Source organism: Crinia signifera, chromosome 2 (genome assembly GCF_055691185.1).
Source record: "Crinia signifera chromosome 2, ASM5569118v1, whole genome shotgun sequence".
Classification (NCBI taxonomy): Eukaryota; Metazoa; Chordata; class Amphibia; order Anura; family Myobatrachidae; genus Crinia; species Crinia signifera.
The window spans coordinates 338212089-338230916 of record NC_139218.1 but is presented as its reverse complement, the minus strand read 5'-3'; the positions used below and the strand labels follow the sequence as shown (position 1 = coordinate 338230916).

Genomic DNA, 18828 nt, shown 5'->3' with positions numbered 1-18828 from the left:
ATTGGACATTGCACTTGTGCATTTCAGTACTCTACATTAACTCCATTTATATGCCAGGGTTGCCGACTTTCAAAAAATCCTCTCCGGGAGAAGCCCGGAGAGGAATCTTTCATTACGAATTTTGGGGACGGGGCTTAACCGTGACGTCATTAAGCCCCGCCCCCACTACGGGAAATAGGCTAAATAACTGATATCCATGGAGGGGGCGGGGCTAAAACGACACGATTGTGCCGTTTTAGCTCCGCCCCCTCCCCTGAGACCCGCGGATTGCGGCATATAAATGCCGCGATCGGGGGGCTCAGTGGGGGTCCCCCTGATTCCGGGAGGGTTGCCCACCCTTCCGGGGGCCGGGAGGAAGGACCCGATTTTCGGGAGACTCCCGCAAATTCCGGGAGGGTCGGCAACCCTGTTATATGCATAAAAAGGAATTGCAGACTCCTATGTATATGGTTATAAAAATATCCACCATTACGATCCATAATCTGATTTTTAAGTTGATGCTTATCCCTGGGATAAAGAAAATCCTTTAAACGGTAGCTACTATTTAACAAAAACAATTACACAGGCTGCTGAGTGATATATAATGCCGGGTATACACTTTAGTGATGTTTTGTAACGACAAATTGTCGCTCGGTGTCTACACTCAGAATGCGTGCTCATGCAGTTAATGGACAGCAGTGTGATATACCGCGCTCCCTTCAGTGTTCCTATCTTGGAGTTGCGCTGCTTTAGCCAAATAGGGTCTCCCAATCCCTTTTTAATATAAGGAAAATGTTATTGTTTGGGTGGGCTAAAGCGCTGCCTATATATGCAGTGAGCTGCTGGTTTGTGCGCAGAAAAAATGAAAGAGAGGGTAGTGTGTATAGAAATACTTTATTGGTTGTGCTATCTGTATGGGCTGAAAAAAGAGTTATTGGAGTAGGAAATTATACTGCTCATGCAGTTGCATGGGCTGCACATCTAACCCTAGCAATATCGCAATACTGTATATTGTTCAGTTGCTAGTAAAATTGTAGTGTGTGTGTGTGCGCTTAGTATAGCTTGTTCATAGCTCAAGGGAAATCGGCAGTCAAGACTGAACAATTGCTGGTCATTCCAGTGTGTACCCAACTGTAGCGATAACCCATCATCCAATCTACTCCTAAATGCCATGCTACAGGCTGTGTTTTAACAATTAAAGAGCTGACTGGTTGGTGGTTTATCCCTCTTAATTTTATCACTTTTCAAGGCATAGTACATCTCGCCCTTGTGTAGCACAGACCTTACAGAAGTCACCACATGTATGTACACATACCAACAAGTAATTTGTTAGATGTTTGCAGATTTCTACTTTCATACATACTGTCCCAGTAAAAGTCATATAGTTCTGGTTCTAGGGTCCCCTTAGATTCTTTCCGCAACAAGGACAGTGCAGGATAGTAGGATTGCACACTTCCACTATGCAATAGACTTCAATTGGAGTTGCGCATGCGCCCGCCTCTTATTCATTTGTAGAGGACTCAGCAGCGAGGCAAATGAACATTGTATACCGCACTGCTTCCACATCTCTGTCTCGTTACAGCACTCTACTATACGCAAGTGGGACACATCTATATTTGGCATTTACCCAGCACTGGGCAAGGCAATGCATGGGTCCCCTACCCAGCCATTCACAGTAACCAATTAAAATAGATGTGCCCATCCTGCAGTCCTGCGCAGTCTTTCCACATGCTTACACACAGTGATTGGCTGTTAGCACTCTAGACTGTTGAATAGCTTCAGTCATTCACCAGTCAGCATGCTGACAGCCATTCACTGTGTGGCTGCAGGTTGTGGTGCAGGTAGAATATGCTGCCTGGCTCCTCTGATTTTGTGACCCCCATACCCCCACCACTGCTTGGAAGCCCCTTGCATTGTAGGACCCTGGGCAGCTGCCCAATGTGTCTATATGATAAGATAATATGGGCGCCTCTTCTTACATCTCTCCCCTCCATGTCTGTAAAATGACAGAAAATATTGGTTAGTACTTTTTATTATTATATTACCAGTTATTTATTTAGCTCACACATAGGCCCTTATTCTGATTGAGTCGGACGGCTGCGTGTTCGGTCAGACGGCGATGTATTGCGTTTGCGCATGTGCAGAGGCGTTTCTGCGCATGTGCGAATGCCTCGCACGTCCGAACACAGCGTGAATTACGTGCAGAAAAGGATTGTATGGGTCCATCCGAGCAGGGGGTGGGGAGGGGCGTGAAGGGCTGTTTGGGCTCATTACCATACGTACGCCCCGCGTTTCATGGGCGTTCCCTTTAAAACGCTGGGCGTACGTATGGTAATCTGGCCGTGACGCACGCATGGGGGGCGGACAGCTGACATAGCCGGGTGTCAGCTGCCCGTCCACATCCCTGCTTTCACACGGAAAAATGTCCGAGTGGTCAGGAGCACTCAGGGCTGCCTGACCGCTCGGTCCATCATTCGATGGTCAGCGACCATCGAAGGATGGGGAGGTTCCCACAGATGGGGGAGGTGTTCACATGAAACATCCACTTGCGGTCCATTCGCTCAGCGCCTTACCGTATTCGGACAGTGTGAGTGATCCGTATAGTAGGCGGGGCTAAGTACACTCGGTGGCCGTCCGAAATATGCATCTGTCCGAGTCAACTAGAATAAGGGCCACAGTGTGCGGCACTTTACAGAGAATATTTGGCCATGCATGAACTAGGATTACTTTTTGTTGTGAGCCAATTAACCTACCAGTGTATGGGCGGGATGCACTAGTCCATTGGTGCAACCCGCCACACATTGCCAGGCTCTGCATTCTTAATAATCGCTTATGCACTAATGGTGTCCAGTACCAGGGTTGACAATGTCTAGATTTACAGTCAGTGGGGGAAATTTACCAATATGAAAAACCTAGTTTTTCGTATTGGTATTTCCCCTACGGTTGCATAGGACTGGTTAAGTCGTATGCAAACTCGTGTTCCGGAGGGTCAGTTACAAAGCAGTCAGATACGACTGCTTTGTAACCCTCCGATGGTGTAACCATCCGTATTAGCGGCCGTATATACGGCTGCTAATACGAATTATTTCTAGCAGTCTGCACGGATCAGTCAGATCCGTGCAGGCTGCAGTGTGTAAAAAAAAATAGAAAAATAAATAAATGAAAAAAAAAACCGGCGTGGGGTCCCCCCCACAGCCGAAACCAGCACCAGGCTGAAGGAGCCGGGGCCGGTAATTAAAAATCAGGGAACCCGACAAATAGGGGATCCCCAATTTTTAACAACCAGCCCCAGGCTCCAGGTCCGGGGCTGGTTCCCAAAATACGGGGGACAAAATGACTAGGGGTCCCCTGTATTTTAAGAACCATTCCCAGGCACAACCAGCCAGCAGGGTAATGCCACAGCCGGGGGGAGACTTTTTATACAAGTCCCCCTGGCCAAAACATTAACCCCCTGACCGGTCAGCCTGGCCAGGGGCCCTGGGGGAGTGGGGACCCCCCCAATGAAGGGGTCCCCCCCCCTCCAGGACTTACCTGACCAGGCTGAAGCCTGGTACTGTCCCTGATGCCCCTGGGCGGTGGGCATAGGGCTGATAAATGGTGTAAAAATAAGGATAAACTATTGTTTTTTACTGTGGCACTACAAGTGCCAGCAAGCCTCCCCAGCAAGCTGGGACTTGGAGAACCACAAGTCCCAGCCTGCTGGGCATTAAAGGGCCCGCTGGCACTTGTAGTTCCACAGTTAAAAAAATAGTGCACAAAACACACTGACACACTTTTAAAATAAAACTTTAATACATCCATTACACACATACTAATACTTACCTATCTTCTTCCCGTAGGTAGCCCTGGTCCTGATGTCCTCCAGTCCTGTGTCGGCGTTCCTCTTCATGTCGACGTCCCTGTCGGCAATGGCGTCCGGTGTCCGGGTCCGACGAAATCCATTTGGGAAGCTGTGGAAGGAAACCATACTCACCTGTCCCAGCGCGACGTAGTCCAGGTAAGGGTCTTGTCAAAAAAACAAACCGAACACCCCGAAACCAGCCGGACACGGAGACGCACGGTGTTTGTTTACATCGTGCGGCTCCGCCTCCCGAATGCCGCTATTGGCCGCCTTGCGGCCTAGCGGCTCCTGATTGGCCGCTAGGCCGCAAGGCGGCCAATAGCGGCATTCGGGAGGCGGAGCCGCACGTTGTAAACACCGTGCGGCTCTCTGTCCGGCTGGATTCGGGGTGTTCGGTTTGTTTTTTTGACAAGACCCTTACCTGGACTACGTCGCGCTGGGACAGGTGAGTATGGTTTCCTTCCACAGCTTCCTCCATGGATTTCGTCGGACCCGGACGCCATCGCCGACAGGGATGTCGACTTCAAGAAGGACGTCGACATGAAGAGGAACGCCGACACAGGACCGGAGGACATCAGGACCAGGGCTACCTACGGGAAGAAGATAGGTAAGTATTAGTATGTGTGTAATGTATGTATTAAAGTTTTATTTTAAAAGTGTGCCAGTGTGTTTTGTGCACTATTTTTTTAACTGTGGAACTACAAGTGCCAGCGGGCCCTTTAATGCCCAGCAGGCTGGGACTTGTGGTTCTCCAAGTCCCAGCTTGCTGGCACTTGTAGTGCCACAGTAAAAAACAATAGTTTATCCTTATTTTTACACCATTTATCAGCCTGATGCCCACCGCCCAGGGGCATCGGGGACAGTACCAGGCTTCAGCCTGGTCAGGTAAGTCCTGGAGGGGGGGGACCCCTTCATTGGGGGGGTCCCCACTCCCCCAGGGCCCCTGGCCAGCTGGTTAATGTTTTGGCCGGGGGGACTTGTATAAAAAGTCTCCCCCCGGCTGTGGCATTACCCTGCTGGCTGGTTGTGCCTGGGACTGGTTCTTAAAATACGGGGGACCCCTAGTCATTTTGTCCCCCGTATTTTGGGAACCAGCCCCGGACCTGGAGCCTGGGGCTAGTTGTTAAAAATCGGGGAACCCCTATTTGTCGGGTTCCCTGATTTTTAATTACCGGCCCCGGCTCCTTCAGCCTGGTGCTGGTTTCGGCTGTGGGGGGGACCCCACGCCGTTTTTTTTTTTTTATTTATTTAATTTTTCTATTTTTTTTACACTGAAGCCTGCACGGATCTGACTGATCCGTAAGGCTAAAACGCAAATAGAACAGGAAAATGGTGTTCTATTTTCCTGTCGTATTTGCGAGGGTGTTTCACACCACTTAGCAGCCGTATTATCCATACGGCTGCTTAGTAAATCAGGAATCACCATTCTTTTTAATGGTGATTTCTGTCGTATCCTATCGATGGTGTAGGACATTCGTATTTGTAAATACAAATACGAATGTTCCATCTTTAGGACTACGAATTGTTGTATTTTTGGGATTGTAAATCCCGAAAATACAAATTCGTAAAAAAAAGGTGTATTTCTCCCTACGAATAGACCTTTTTTCTACGAATCCATTTTGGTAAATGTCCCCCAGTAAGTCAACCATTATTGGTCGACAGTGACAAGGTCAAAACCTAAGAACGGTCGGCATACTATAGGTCGACAGTGACAGAAGGTCGACACAAGCTTAAGTTTATCATGTACATGGTCGACACTCAAATGGTCAACAGTTTTTAGACCGACTTGGTTTATACGTTACCATCCAAGTGGGCACAGAGTTAAATTAAAATAGTGGCTCAAGCACAGTGAGGCATCATGTCTAAAGCATAGTGAGTGCAGCGAGCCATGTGACGCGGTACAACATAGACACAAAAAACATGAAAATTCACGGCGACATTTTGAGTGTCGACCATGTACACGTCGACTTAAACTTGAATGACCTTCTGTCACAGTCAACTTAGGGTATATTGACCATTCTTTGGTGTCGACATGGTCATAGTCGACCTATAGTAGTCGACCTGGACATTGTTGACCCATTATCCCAGAACCTGCACTAACATAGTAACTTAGTAACATAGTAATTAAGGCTGAAAAAAGACGTTAGTCCATCGAGTTCAACCTATCTAACTTGTAACTACTGACTTGCAAATTCAAAAGAAATATCCAAGAGGGATATAGAGAAATCTCCCAGGTGGGGCACAGCCTTCTAGTACAGAATGGTAACTGTTAAAACTGAATTTTATTATTTAAAAAGGGGTCTTTTTAATCAGACCTGAATGACATTGGACAAACACAAAACAACATTAAACATACATAGAGTTCCCACTTATATCAGAATTGATCGTGTGGGGAATAATTACATCACTAATAGTGAGAAAGCCAGGGCCGGCGCCACCACTTGGCAGCTCTAGGCATTTGCCTAGGGCGCCGGCACCTGGAGGGCGGCAGTTCACCCCTCACCCCCAGCGAACTGTGTAAAAAACTTGAGGCCCCGGCGTCCCTGCAGTGCTGTAGCGGGCAGGGGTGTCCGTGCCGTGGGGGAACCTGCGGCGCTGTCATTGTGTATAAAGCTGGCTGCGGCCGGCGGTGTCCCTGCAGTGAATAGAAAATAACTAGTGCTATGTGCGTGGCGGCGCGGGAAGCGCTACTTATTTTCTATTCACTGCAGGGACCCCGCCGGCCGCAGCCAGCTTTATACACAATGACAGCGCCGCAGGTTCCCCCACGGCACGGACACCCCTGCCCGCTACAGCACTGCAGGGACGCCGGGGCCGCAAGTTTTTTACACAGGTACCACCCCCCTCCCCCCCGGCACTGGGGCGCCCCCACCCCGACTCGCCTGGGGCGCTCCGGTGCCTTGCACCGGCCCTGGAGAAAGCAGTGAAATATAAGCTTTCCTTGTTGTCTGAAAATCTGAATAAAGAGAGATATTTACTCAATGAGACTTGTTAGGGTTAATAAACAACATTCATAATGGTGATACAGACAACTTGCCTCAAATTGCTACAAGGTAATCTCACAGGTTTCTGCTGTTGCCAAATTCATTAACAGTAGTTGCTGTAACCACCCCCACCGGCAATGAGTTCCAGAATTTTACTGCTCCTAATGGTGAAGAATCCTCTTCTTAATTCAGTACAGAATTTCTTTTCCTCGAGCCTCAGTACATGCCCGCGTGTCCTAAGTATAGGCCTTTTGGTGAACAAATCATCTCCCAGTTCCATATGATTCTCAATCCTGTATTTGAACATACTAATCATATCACCTCTCAACCTCCGTTTCTCCATAACATATCCAATTATTAACACAAAGGACAGCTCTTCCAATAAGAACTGTCCTTTGCGATGCAGCTCCATTGCTGGACTTCTGGTTCTGTGACCTGGCAGTCCCTCTGTGCATGGAAGAAACTCACGCAAGCATGTAACAGTAACTCGTGAATATTGGGTGACCAATGATTCTGACATTAAAATTGCACGGATTAGGTACAATTCATACTTTCAAAATGAAGTTACATGCGCATTTATAGGTGGAAGTTCAAAATTATGAATTGTTTTGTGCTAAGTCACAGAAATTGGGGAACACTATTTGAAGTATCCTGAATTTAATTTTTTAGTTGCTGCCAAAGCACTGTGCCAAGACCATCAGCAAAGCCAGGAACAAGAGACTGAAAAAGCCTCCGCCCAAGAAAGCAGAACCTGAGAGGGAAAAGCCAGGAGCAGAAAGCCAACGTAAAGACCGCAGCGTGACCACAAAGTGAGAAATAGGTTTCTTATACCCAAAACAAATACATTGTCACTGAGCTGAACCGCCATCTGCTGACCACACTCATTGCTACGGTCTGTTTTCAAACTATGACCTTTTTTCTAGCTACTGAATGCCTCATGCTCGCTGGTTTTTATATTTTTTCCCAAAAATGTCCTAGTGGAAATTAATGAATTTAAAATACAACTATGTTGTTACTAGTTTGTGGAGTTCACTGTATAAATCCTGTAATCATACCTCCCAACATTGAGGAGGTACGAGGAGGGACTTTGTTGCGTGCCGAAGGCGTGCACGAAAACTTTGGGGTGTGACCTAGAGGGAGGGGGCGTGACCTGTACGCACAACACTCCCGCGAAGCCACGCCCCATTTTCGATGCTGTTGGGCCTAAATAGACCCTGTGCGTATGCACACAGAGTGTCTATTCACGGGTGATGGGGAGATGACTCCCAACTGCCCCACCCCACTGCGGGACACTGCCAGACCTGGGCGGGACACGGAAATGTCCCCCAAAAACCAGGACGTTCCCGCAGAAAGCGGGACAATTGGGAGGTATGTGTAGTGCATGTAGACGGTACTCAGAAGCAAAATGTTTCTCTTAATGGACAAAACCATGTTGCACTGCAGGTGGGGCATATGTAACATGTGAGAGATAGATTTGGGTGAGTTATTCAGTTTCTGTGCAGGGTAAATACTGGCTGCTTTATTTTTACACTGCAATTTACATTTCAGTTTGAACACACCCCGCCCAAATGTAACTCTCTCTACACGTTCCATTTGCCCCACCTGCAGCACAACATGGTTTTGCCTTAATAGATTTCGTTTTTGATACCCTTACCGAATAACCTCCAGAATAAAAATATTTTGGATCTGTGGCCTTCTGTGCTAGGATTCCTGGAGTACTCTCTGATATTTAGGAGCATCCCAGACATTTGGGGAGTTTAGAAACTGTAAATGATTTCTAAACATAAATGCATGCATCTAATTGTGTTTTCTTCTTTTCAGCATGGACAAACTACACCTGACTCTCTGTGAACTGGCCATGTCTATAAACCATGTCAGGAGTATTCTGGTGTTTGATCATGTGATTACCCCAGCCGAGTACCTCAGCGCTAACTTAGAGATAAGACTCAGTCGGTATGTTTTTGAAATGTACTATATAATATGTACTAACCTGCTGATTTGTGGGTCTTTTCTTTTTTTAATGCTTAAAGCCATCTATCTTTTTGAATGTATCTCTGCGAATTTTGCATGTGCTGCAGGATGGAACTTGGCCAGATATGCCTGGCCAGAAATAACCTGTGTCCTGTTCCGCAGGTGCTCGACCTGGCAAATGCTCAGGGTTGGACACGGAGCATCCACAGAGTCAGGGGCCATGTAAATGGGTTAGCCAGGTCATCTGACCCGGGGACCCATTTCCACCAATAAGAGAGCCCATACCTCCGAACCCCAGCGTCCTGCGGTCAGTCTGGAGGTTGGGCAGGGTCTGTGTACAGCCTCCGCTGCTGTCTGTGGTGCAGACAGCAGCGGAGGAGGTGAATGGATGCCGGTGTGCGGCATTCATTCACCTCACAGAACAAAGCTGGTGGAGGCTGGGGGCAGCCTAGAAGCTTTACTGGGTCTAGGCTTGCCCCCAGTGTGTTGGTCAGTTTGCGGGGGCCCGGCCCTCGGAGATGATGTCATGTAATGCTGCAGGACGCTGGTGTAAAAGGGAACAACTGCCGGGTCGCATCCGGGTTGGAGCGGAGTCCAAAAACCTGGGTGCAACCCAGCAGTTCTGGTGTAAATGTGGTATAATTGTAACAGAAAAGCATTATAGTTTGCAGGAGAGGTGCCAAAAACCCTACCACTGGCCCTGACTCTACCTATGGGGAGAGGGGAGATGGCAAAGGAAAATGAGCTCCCCCACCTCTCCAGGACAACTCTAATGGTGTGTACACACGGTCGACATGCTGCCGTGCGATGCGAGTCCCGATGCGATCTGATGGCATCTGGACTCGCATCGCACGGCAGCATGTGGACCGTGTGGGAGCATGAAGGAGAGCAGAGGACAGTACCTGTCACCAGGGTGCCAGGCAGGGGCACAGATGTCAGCGTGCTGCGACACCCGGGGCCGCGGCACATCAAACAGCTTCCCCCCCGCCGTGCAGACATCAGGTCACACCCCCCGCTCTCCTCTTTAGGCGGACTTCCAGGTCATCAGCCCTACAGCCCCAGGAGAAGCCCCTCTCCCTCTGGCCGCCGGAGCTATAGTGAGTATTCAGGGAGCGCGCATCGGCAGCGCATCGGGCTCGCAATCCCTGAAAAGTACACAATCGGTATGCGATATGGCTTCCGATGTGCACTATATCGGCAACATCGGAAGCCATATCACACCCGTGTGTACACACCTTAAGCCTTGCTGTTGTATATACTGTATTTTAATGTAATCTTGATACTTAATTCAATGTTGCTCTCTGGTGCAGCTAAACTTATATACCCTGTACTTGTCCTACATTGTCTTGGACTGTCTGTAAGCCACTGTGTTCGTGTTTTGCATATTTGTTTATGTACTCTGTAATTGTGCGCTGCAGATACATTATCGCACCTTATAAAGAAAGGATAATAATAATATAAAGAAGAACCCATATTTCAGAAACAATTGCCTGGCCACCTGTGCTTACTGTATATTGTCTTCTGCATGGAAGACAAATTGTCTGAAGCAGGAATAACTCTCTGTAGACTCTCAGCAGTTCTGTTACTGTATGATAATGATCTAATGATCTGAACTCTATTTAGCTCAGGGATTTTATGCAATGTTACTGTAACTGATTAATGTAAAGATAATCACAGTAATGTTGACTTTTATACAGCCTCCGTAGTAACACATTCAACCAAGAGCTTCCCAGTACACAATTCTCTCTAGTAGGGACACCAGATACAAGCATTCTAAATGCTACTGTATGTACACAAATATGGCTTACCCCCAAAATAAATCTATGATATACAAAATGTATAACCCTTACACATAATGCAAGATTGAAGTGCAACGGAATATGCTGCGCCGGACACGGTAGTCAGAGGAGCGTGGTGCGCTGTTAGGAACTCCCCACCCTGGCAACGAGCATGTAAGTTCCCTTGGCAACGAGCATGTAAGTCCCTTGGCAACGAGCATGTAACTCCCCTAGGCAACAAGCATGCACATACCCTTGGCCACGAGCATGACAACAAGTATATAACTTCTCACTGGCAAAGAACATATAACCCCCCCTGGCAATGAGCATGTAACCCCCACCCTTTGGCAATGAGCATGTAACTCCCCCTAGCAACGAGCATGTAACTGCCTCTAGCAACGAGCATGCAACGGAATATACTGCGCTATATAAAAAACTGTTAATAAATAAATGTAACTTAACTGTGGTTTTTGATAGTAGAGACATTTAGCTAGTCTCTAATCTATGATTTTATGACCTGAAAATGCTTTAACAAACAAATAATTTCCAGGGCTTTGGTGTCATTATTGAACTGGAACCCAACCACACATGAGATCCAGCGCCCATCAGAGGTCCTGAGTGGAATGCGCTCTTACCTTAGCACTCTGCAATCTGTTGCCCATGTAGTAAATATTGATATCACACACTCTATCCGGACCACCTTGCTACAACAGTCACAGCCGACAGATGCGTCAGGAGAGCAAACCATCGCTTCTCTATACAACAACTGGTAAGTGCATGTACACAGCAAACAGGGCAAAACAATTAATCTTTTGCATATGTAGATGGTATACTGTATACTATAGAAATAACATGAGAATACAGGACTGAACAATGTGTAACCGGCATCTGACAAAAACATTACCAGTAAGACAGTGTGTCCATGTGAAGGCAGCATAAATTGTAATGTACTGGGGAAGAGACTGATGTTAACTACAGTATATATTTTCTAATAAGCTCTGTGCAATATGTGTCTACTATATCATTATATAATTGTTCATAACCATAGGTGTGCGCAGGGGGATGCCAGGTGTGCCCAGACATCCCCTAATGCCCAACACACTCGCACCCCATTGGTGCCTCCGCTGAAAGCCCACAGCAGTGTCCGGCTGGACCTCTAGTGTCTCTCTCCTCAAAGGCGGTGGCCATTTTTGGAGGTGCCACCGCCAACAGAATGTGCGAGCGTTCTGCTGTGGGTTGGAGACCGGATGTGGTAGTCAGGGGAGCGCAGCAAGCTGTTATGAACTTCCCACCCTGGAAACAACCATGTAAGTCCCCTTGGCAATGAGCATGTAAGTCCCCTTGGAAACGAGCATGCAACCCCTCCCTCTGACAACAAATATATAACTCTTTCCTGGCAAAGAACATATAACACCCCTCCAGGCGACAAGCATGTAAACCCCATCCACCCCCCTTTGGCAATGAGCATGTAACTCCCTCTAGCAACGAGCATTGCCTCAGTCTGCTTCAACTGTCTTTTATTTACCATGCACCATGTGTCCTAATTTGCATTTGTACTGTAAGTCTTTATTTTCTTGGTTTTTAATTTTTTGCTCAATGATGTATTGTCAGTCGCTATAGAACTCTTGTGGCACCATATAAATAAAGGCTAATAATAATGTAGGTAAGCTTCACTCACTTATGCAGCATAATACCATGGACAGATTGCACTAGTCAAAATCGTTTATCCGAACCTGGTCTGTTTGTGTGGCGATTTTTGGTAACTTTTCCCGAAATCGAATCCCATTAAATGTGCAAATTGTATACTTTTGAATGGGAAAACATTTGGATGCGAATTGAAGTGTCTTGAAAAATCGCCAGTTCAGAATGTGCGAATTTGCGGCAAAAAGTGTGATTTTTTTGGTACTTGTGTTGTTTCACTGAGTCCCCTTGCCGGGTTCGCTTCGCTCGCCCACGCTGCGGGCTCGGTGGCTCGCTACGCTAGCCACACTATTTAAAATCAACTCCATGCCAACATGGATAGTGGAGGTATGAACTATCCATGTTGGCATGGAGTTAAGTTACTTTTTTGGACATATTTCGTGGCAAGCGTACACCCAGAAGTAGACAAGTACCCGGAAACTACACAAGTACCATTTTTTTTTGCGTAATTCGCATCCCATTAAGTTGGTGATTTTGAAAAAATGTGCAAATTCAGCAGTTTTTTTTTACAAAAAAATCACAAAAAAAAACACAAAATCGCATCCCATTAAATATCACCTCACGATATCTAGAACTAAAGATATTTAGAACTGTGATTGTATTAGTATACCTCTCTGAATGTGGCCCCATGTACGGTGTAGTAGTTGCTTACACCTGCTTGATCATATAAGTAAATACATAGTGCATCCCACCGCACATAATAACTTTCCAGAAATGAAGCCGTGCACTACACATGCGCCACTTGGAAAAATCCAGCGGCATCTATCAGCAACCACATTAACCCACTGCGATTAGACAATGCCGCTACATACATGCTTTTCATTTGGGCACACCTTATAGATTAATCATTTGAAAGTATGTTTTGATTGTGAATCGATAACTAAACATATGTATTGTATACACTACCATTTATTTAGTACAACAAACTGAATATATTGTTGATTTTTCTTATCATGAAGGTACTTGGAATGTCTTCTCCGCCAAGCTAGCACAGGGCTAATAGTGTATTCTCCAAGAATGAAATGTTATATGGATCTGCCAGCGGAAATGAGCAAAGAACAAGGCCTAAATGCTGAAGAATACACGGATGTTTCAGGTGGGTCAATTCATTTTTATTTTTAATTTATTTTTATTAATTTCCATGTAAAATATATCCATATAATACAGAAATATTGATGACGTAGAAAATAATTTAATTTTAAACATGCATTACATTGATCACATTACAATAAACAAGATTAGACATAATCAAGACTAATGCTGCCCATACACGCTGCTATGCGTGCTGTCCCGATGTGTGCTTTGAGGTGTACTTAGGTTTCATCACATTGCATCGCATTGCATGCACAACGTGTGCACAGGCAATGCAATGCAATGTGATCTGTGCTAGTACAGCACGGAAAGCACGCCCTCATAGCAGCGTGTATGGGCTGCTTAAGACTAAAGCTGGCCATACATCTACAGATTGGTTGGAACAAAACCCTGGTAATGGATAAGCACAAATGACAGTTGGCCATTTGCTTTGAAATGCTGGAAAACTGCCCAAAACTGTCATTCAGATACTACCATGTTTTTGTCCCAACCAGCCCGTTCTGACAATCAATCTGTAGATGTATGGCCAGCTTAACTTAAAACTAGACATACAGATGTATCTGGTGTCATCCTTGCTGGCGATCCACCAGCAGCATGCGCATCACAGTATCCGGGTGACGGGGCGGCGAGGCGGATGCATTACTGTCCGCCTCCCGCTCGAGGGGGCAGGGGGGGACCCGAGGAGGCTGCGGGGGGTGCGGTCGCCCGGTGTGGGCACCGGGCGACCGAAGGCGTCCCCTTCCGGCATACAGATGGCGGCGGGGCAGGGGATGGCGACAATTTTTCCGAAACTGTATCTTGTCACCAGTTTCCCTTTGAATTTATTCCTATTATTTTCTGCATCCTAATTTGCTTCACTATTCCGGGACTTCTTATCTTGTTGGTCTAGTTTACTGTTTTTTCTGTTTGCCTCAGTAAAGACCACTCAGTTTTTTTTAAATACTTAAAAAAAATTCTGATTGTTGAATTTGTGTTAGTGATTCTATATATGGACCCCGTTTCTTATAGAATTTGCTAACACTGATTTCTGTCACTGGGAAGGAGGAGAATCTATCAAAAGAAAGTCAATTATACACTTCTAATACTGATGGGGAAGTCGAAAATATCCAATGATTTAATATTTCTTTCTTTGCTACTGTTACTAATACTATTAGGAAGGGGGTCAACCCATTTTTTTTGGACAGATAGATCAGATATATCCCTTTGCCATATCTTCGTAATAGATTTATCTACTTCATTTAGTTGTGTTTTTATGAGGTGAGTGTATAACAAACGTGTTTTATAAGTGATTGTTTTTAAAGAAATGAATAATGACTTAACCGTGTCTGACGAGTTCATTGTGTTTGGAAAAATTAATTGTATAGTGCGAACATAGTGTACAAGTTGTTAAAATGGAGGTGTACCGGGCCTAGTTGTGGGCACCCTGCTGTCCTGGTTGCCTCCTGTGTACTAAGACTTCACCTCTAACAGTCACGTTCGAAGGTGGGAGTATTTCCCTCCCAACCTGGTACCGCCAGGTCTTACGGTGACAAAGCTGCAACAGAAGGCAAGGTGCCGCAAGTGGAGGACTGAGAGGATAAGTACACCCTCCGACTAACCGTTTACAGGTGCAACAATGCACAAGGTGTTACCGTGGGAAATTACCCAAATGACAGATCTTTTTAACAATACAGTGTAACAATGCAAGAAAGATGTTACCAAAATACAATAATAAATGACTGACTTCCCCTGCTTATCTGAAGAGATGTGAGATGTAGACCAGTACAGGTGGGAGTGCAGCACATTGACAGAGATGCTGAAGCACAGTCACTGAGACAGGACACTGGGGAAGGACATGACAGGACTGCAGGGGGACGCCAGACTGTCCTCTCCCCGCCCAGCAGCAGCAGCAACAAAGTTGAGTGCTGCTGCTGGGAAATTTGCTCTGTGGGGGCATAGCAGTCTGTGGCACTGTGGGGGCATAACAGTTTGTGGCACTGTGGGGGCATACCAGCTTTCTGGCACCGTAGGGGCATACCTGGCACCGTGTGGGAGGCATATGTGTATCTGGCACTATTGGGGGCATATGTATATATGGCACTGCACTATTGGAGGCATATTTGTATCACACACACCCAAGGGGTCAAAATAGACTACGCCCCTTTTTTTGTCGCTTTCGCCTTCGGCGCGCGCATGATGTCGGCTCTTTAGCTTGACTACCGATATTTTTCGGCTCTTTACCTCTGACCGGTTGGCCACCCCTGGTATAGTGTATGCCATTTTTGGAAACAGGATACATTTTATAATTGCTATACGGCCCATAAGGCATAATGGAAGCTTCATCCATCCATCAATTTGCTTAGAAATTGAGTCGATTTAAAGGTGAATAATTTACTGGGTCAATTTAAAACATATTTTATAAACCATGAATATATTATCGATTTGATCGCAAATATCATAAATGTCAGATTTGATTTACCTCAACTGATAATAAATATGAACACACTGTTAAAGAAGCAGACATCTTTTTCATTTCTTCATGACACACTGTTCATGAATGGCATACAGTCCTAATACAACGAATGCCAGATATAGGGGGTTATTCTAGTTGACACGCAAAGGTGTGAAATTCGCAGCTTTGCATGTTATTTAAACGCCGCCCACATGGCCAGGCACGTGTGCGAATGGATGTTTAGCATAAACAACTATTTGCAGCTTGCATGCGGGGAGGAAATCATTAGATGGTCACTGACCAAGTTCCCAGTGCAGCTGGGAACCTGGTCAGCGAGCGGAATAGGAGGTTGCTTCCACAAATGTGGAGAAGATGCGGGCAAAAAAAACGCATTCGATGCGACCGACGCGATTACCGATTTTACATAGGGAACAATGTTAAATGGCCCAATTGACCCGATTTCACATAGGGAACAATGTTAAATGGCCCACAGATCCCAAATAGCCACCCTGAAGTGTGAAATGGCCCCCCCAATTGTTAACGCCACCCCACGATCAACGTCAGCCCGCAGCGAGCCCCGCGAGGGGACGCGTATAGCTGTGAAGGTATCCGCGTCCCCTTGCGGGGCTCGCTGCACTTGCCACGCTTCGGGCTCGGTGGCTCGCTGCGCTCGCCACACTTTCTATTCTCAACTCCACGCCGACGTGGATAGTGGGGGTATGAAAAGTCGGAGGGCGCGTACCGCCGCCCCTCGCGGGCTTGCTGCGCTCGCCACGCTTCGGGTTGACGTTGATCGTGGGGTGGCGTTAACAATTGGGGGGTCCATTTCACACTTCAGGGTGGCTATTTGGGGTCTGTGGGCCATTTAACATTGTTCCCTATGTGAAATCGGGTCAATTGGGCCATTTAACATGGTTCCCTATGTAAAATCGCGGTAATCGCGTCGGTCGCATCGCATGCGATTTTTTTGGCCGCATGCAATGCGACCGACGCAATTTTTTTACTTGCGATGCCTAAGATCAATATCGTGGGCGCCGTTCTAGGAAACAAGTACCTTATTTTTCCTGTGCAATCTGTATTCCTGTCTCTCAGGTGTAACATCATACCCTCCAACATGACCCATTCCATTAGGTACAAAGGGGCAGATGTATGAACCTGCATTAGTGCAGAAATGCACTTAACGCTGGTTAACTGGGGGGATTACGTGCGCTAGTGCGCTAGTGACAGTCCCCCTGTGGCCAGGGCGATGTATTAGCTGCTTCTCCAGCTCAGGGCAAGCGTTGTCCTATACCCCACTGTGGGGACAACGCTAGCCCTGATTCTGGCTTGGGCTGTGCTGGACATCTCGCAGTTTTAGCGAGATCTTGCGCATGCCCAGAAAGCCGGCCGGGGAAGGGAAGCCACGAGTGCGAATGTGCGGGGCGCCGAGGAAGCCGATAAGGAGAAGCATTCATGCTGGGCATAACGGCTCTCCTTATCGGCTTGGGGGGGGGTTAATACATCTGCCTATAACATTTGCCCGCTTCTCCATGTTATGCTGGAGAAGCGGGACTCGTTATTTAAAAAACGTTACAGGCGGATTGATACATCTGCCCCAAAATGCTCTGTTTCTGGACTTCCCTGCCAGTGGCAGTTACAGAGGTTGGACTCCAGCACAGTCCAAAATTCAAAGAGGGGGGTCACAGCAACTGCCAGTGAGTCCAGGACAGTGATGTTTGGAGTGGCAATAGGTGTGGCTCCCCTTTTTGAATATTGGACTGTGCTGCAGCCCCACCTCTGCAACTGCCATCCGGGGCCACAACATCGGCACTGCTGTGGAGGGTGGGTGGCAGGCAGCGGGGTCTGCCAGCGCGGGGCGGGCAGGGGGTCCCTGCGGTGGATGGGAAGTCAGCAGCGGGGTCCCTGCGGCAGATGGGAACTAGTAGCGCTATGAATCCCAGCTGCCCAGATGTACCACCTGCCTCCGAGGGGGGGGGGGGGCACAGACCTTAATCTGGCCCTGTGTAACATAATTATTAAAAACACTAGGAATTTAAGTTGAGAACAATTGAAGCCTTCAATTCTTTAGTATTTTTCTTTAGGTTAATATCTTTCCTTAAAACATCTGTCCCTAGCTGTAACCCACCCCTCTAATGATAAACAAGCGGAGACAGGCAATAAGGTGGATTTTGCAGGATGCTGCAGTCATGTATGTGAGCAGTGCTGCAGGCCCGAGAGAACGTTGCCATAGTGATGGCTCAGTCCTCATATCTTTACTGAGTTTTAAGTCTTGTCAACAGTTATTAGACTCTCACTTGATATGATGGGAGAGCGGTAATTTCTGTTAATCTATTACAGAGCAGAGAAATCCATTTCAGAGATCACCAAACACTGGGAACCTCCAATACCCTATATCATTAGTGACCTTAGAAATCAATTTGTATATAATGATTTGGAGATATTAGAAGTTTATGTTTCTATTATAGGCTACTGGGAGGTCATTAGTACTAAATAAGAAATTTACTAGGCGTAAAGTTAAAGGACTTCCCAGTAATCCGTTTCCTATTTCAAAGCGTTTAAAAGAGGAAAACAAAGTTGCTATTCTTTTGGAGCTCTGAATGGTACAGATATACAGTAATGTTAGGATGTATATCAGACTGTATTGTTATTAGGGGAGATGTGCATTGCAAAAGGCCTGGAGGCCATGGGCAAATTTGTTGGGGGGGGGGGGGGGGGGGGGGGCGTGGCCACTCCCCTCTTAAATCCATTATGAAAATAGTGAGTGCCGGTGGTTGCACACTCATAAATTGTCATAGAACTCATTTCCCTCTACCACCAAATCCCTCCCATCCCCCCATTAGGCAGTGCCCAGGGATAGGGTTTTGGCACCCTCCTCCAAACTGTAATTCTTTTCTGTTGACATTACTGTGCAGGGCTAAAGTGAAGGTTGAACTAGTTCCACCTCACCATTCGGTGGAGCATAGTTCCGAAAATGTAAATATTTTAAAATACATCTATGAATTACCATTTAGCACAGACAAATGTCTTTCTCCACCCCACTCTTGAGGTTCT

At 46.7% G+C, this 18828-nt stretch overlaps 1 protein-coding gene across 2 annotated transcripts in view; it reads left to right on the top strand.

Moving 5' to 3' along the window:
* Positions 1 to 18828, top strand: part of NCKAP1L (NCK associated protein 1 like) — a 188796-nt gene that overhangs the window by 64665 nt on the left and 105303 nt on the right. For both annotated transcript variants that reach the window (XM_083169529.1, XM_083169530.1), the window contains 4 exons: positions 7474 to 7613; positions 8626 to 8757; positions 11104 to 11322; positions 13214 to 13350. In XM_083169529.1, coding sequence (XP_083025655.1) covers positions 7474 to 7613; positions 8626 to 8757; positions 11104 to 11322; positions 13214 to 13350 — 628 coding nt within the window. The remainder of the gene's footprint in view (positions 1 to 7473; positions 7614 to 8625; positions 8758 to 11103; positions 11323 to 13213; positions 13351 to 18828) is intronic.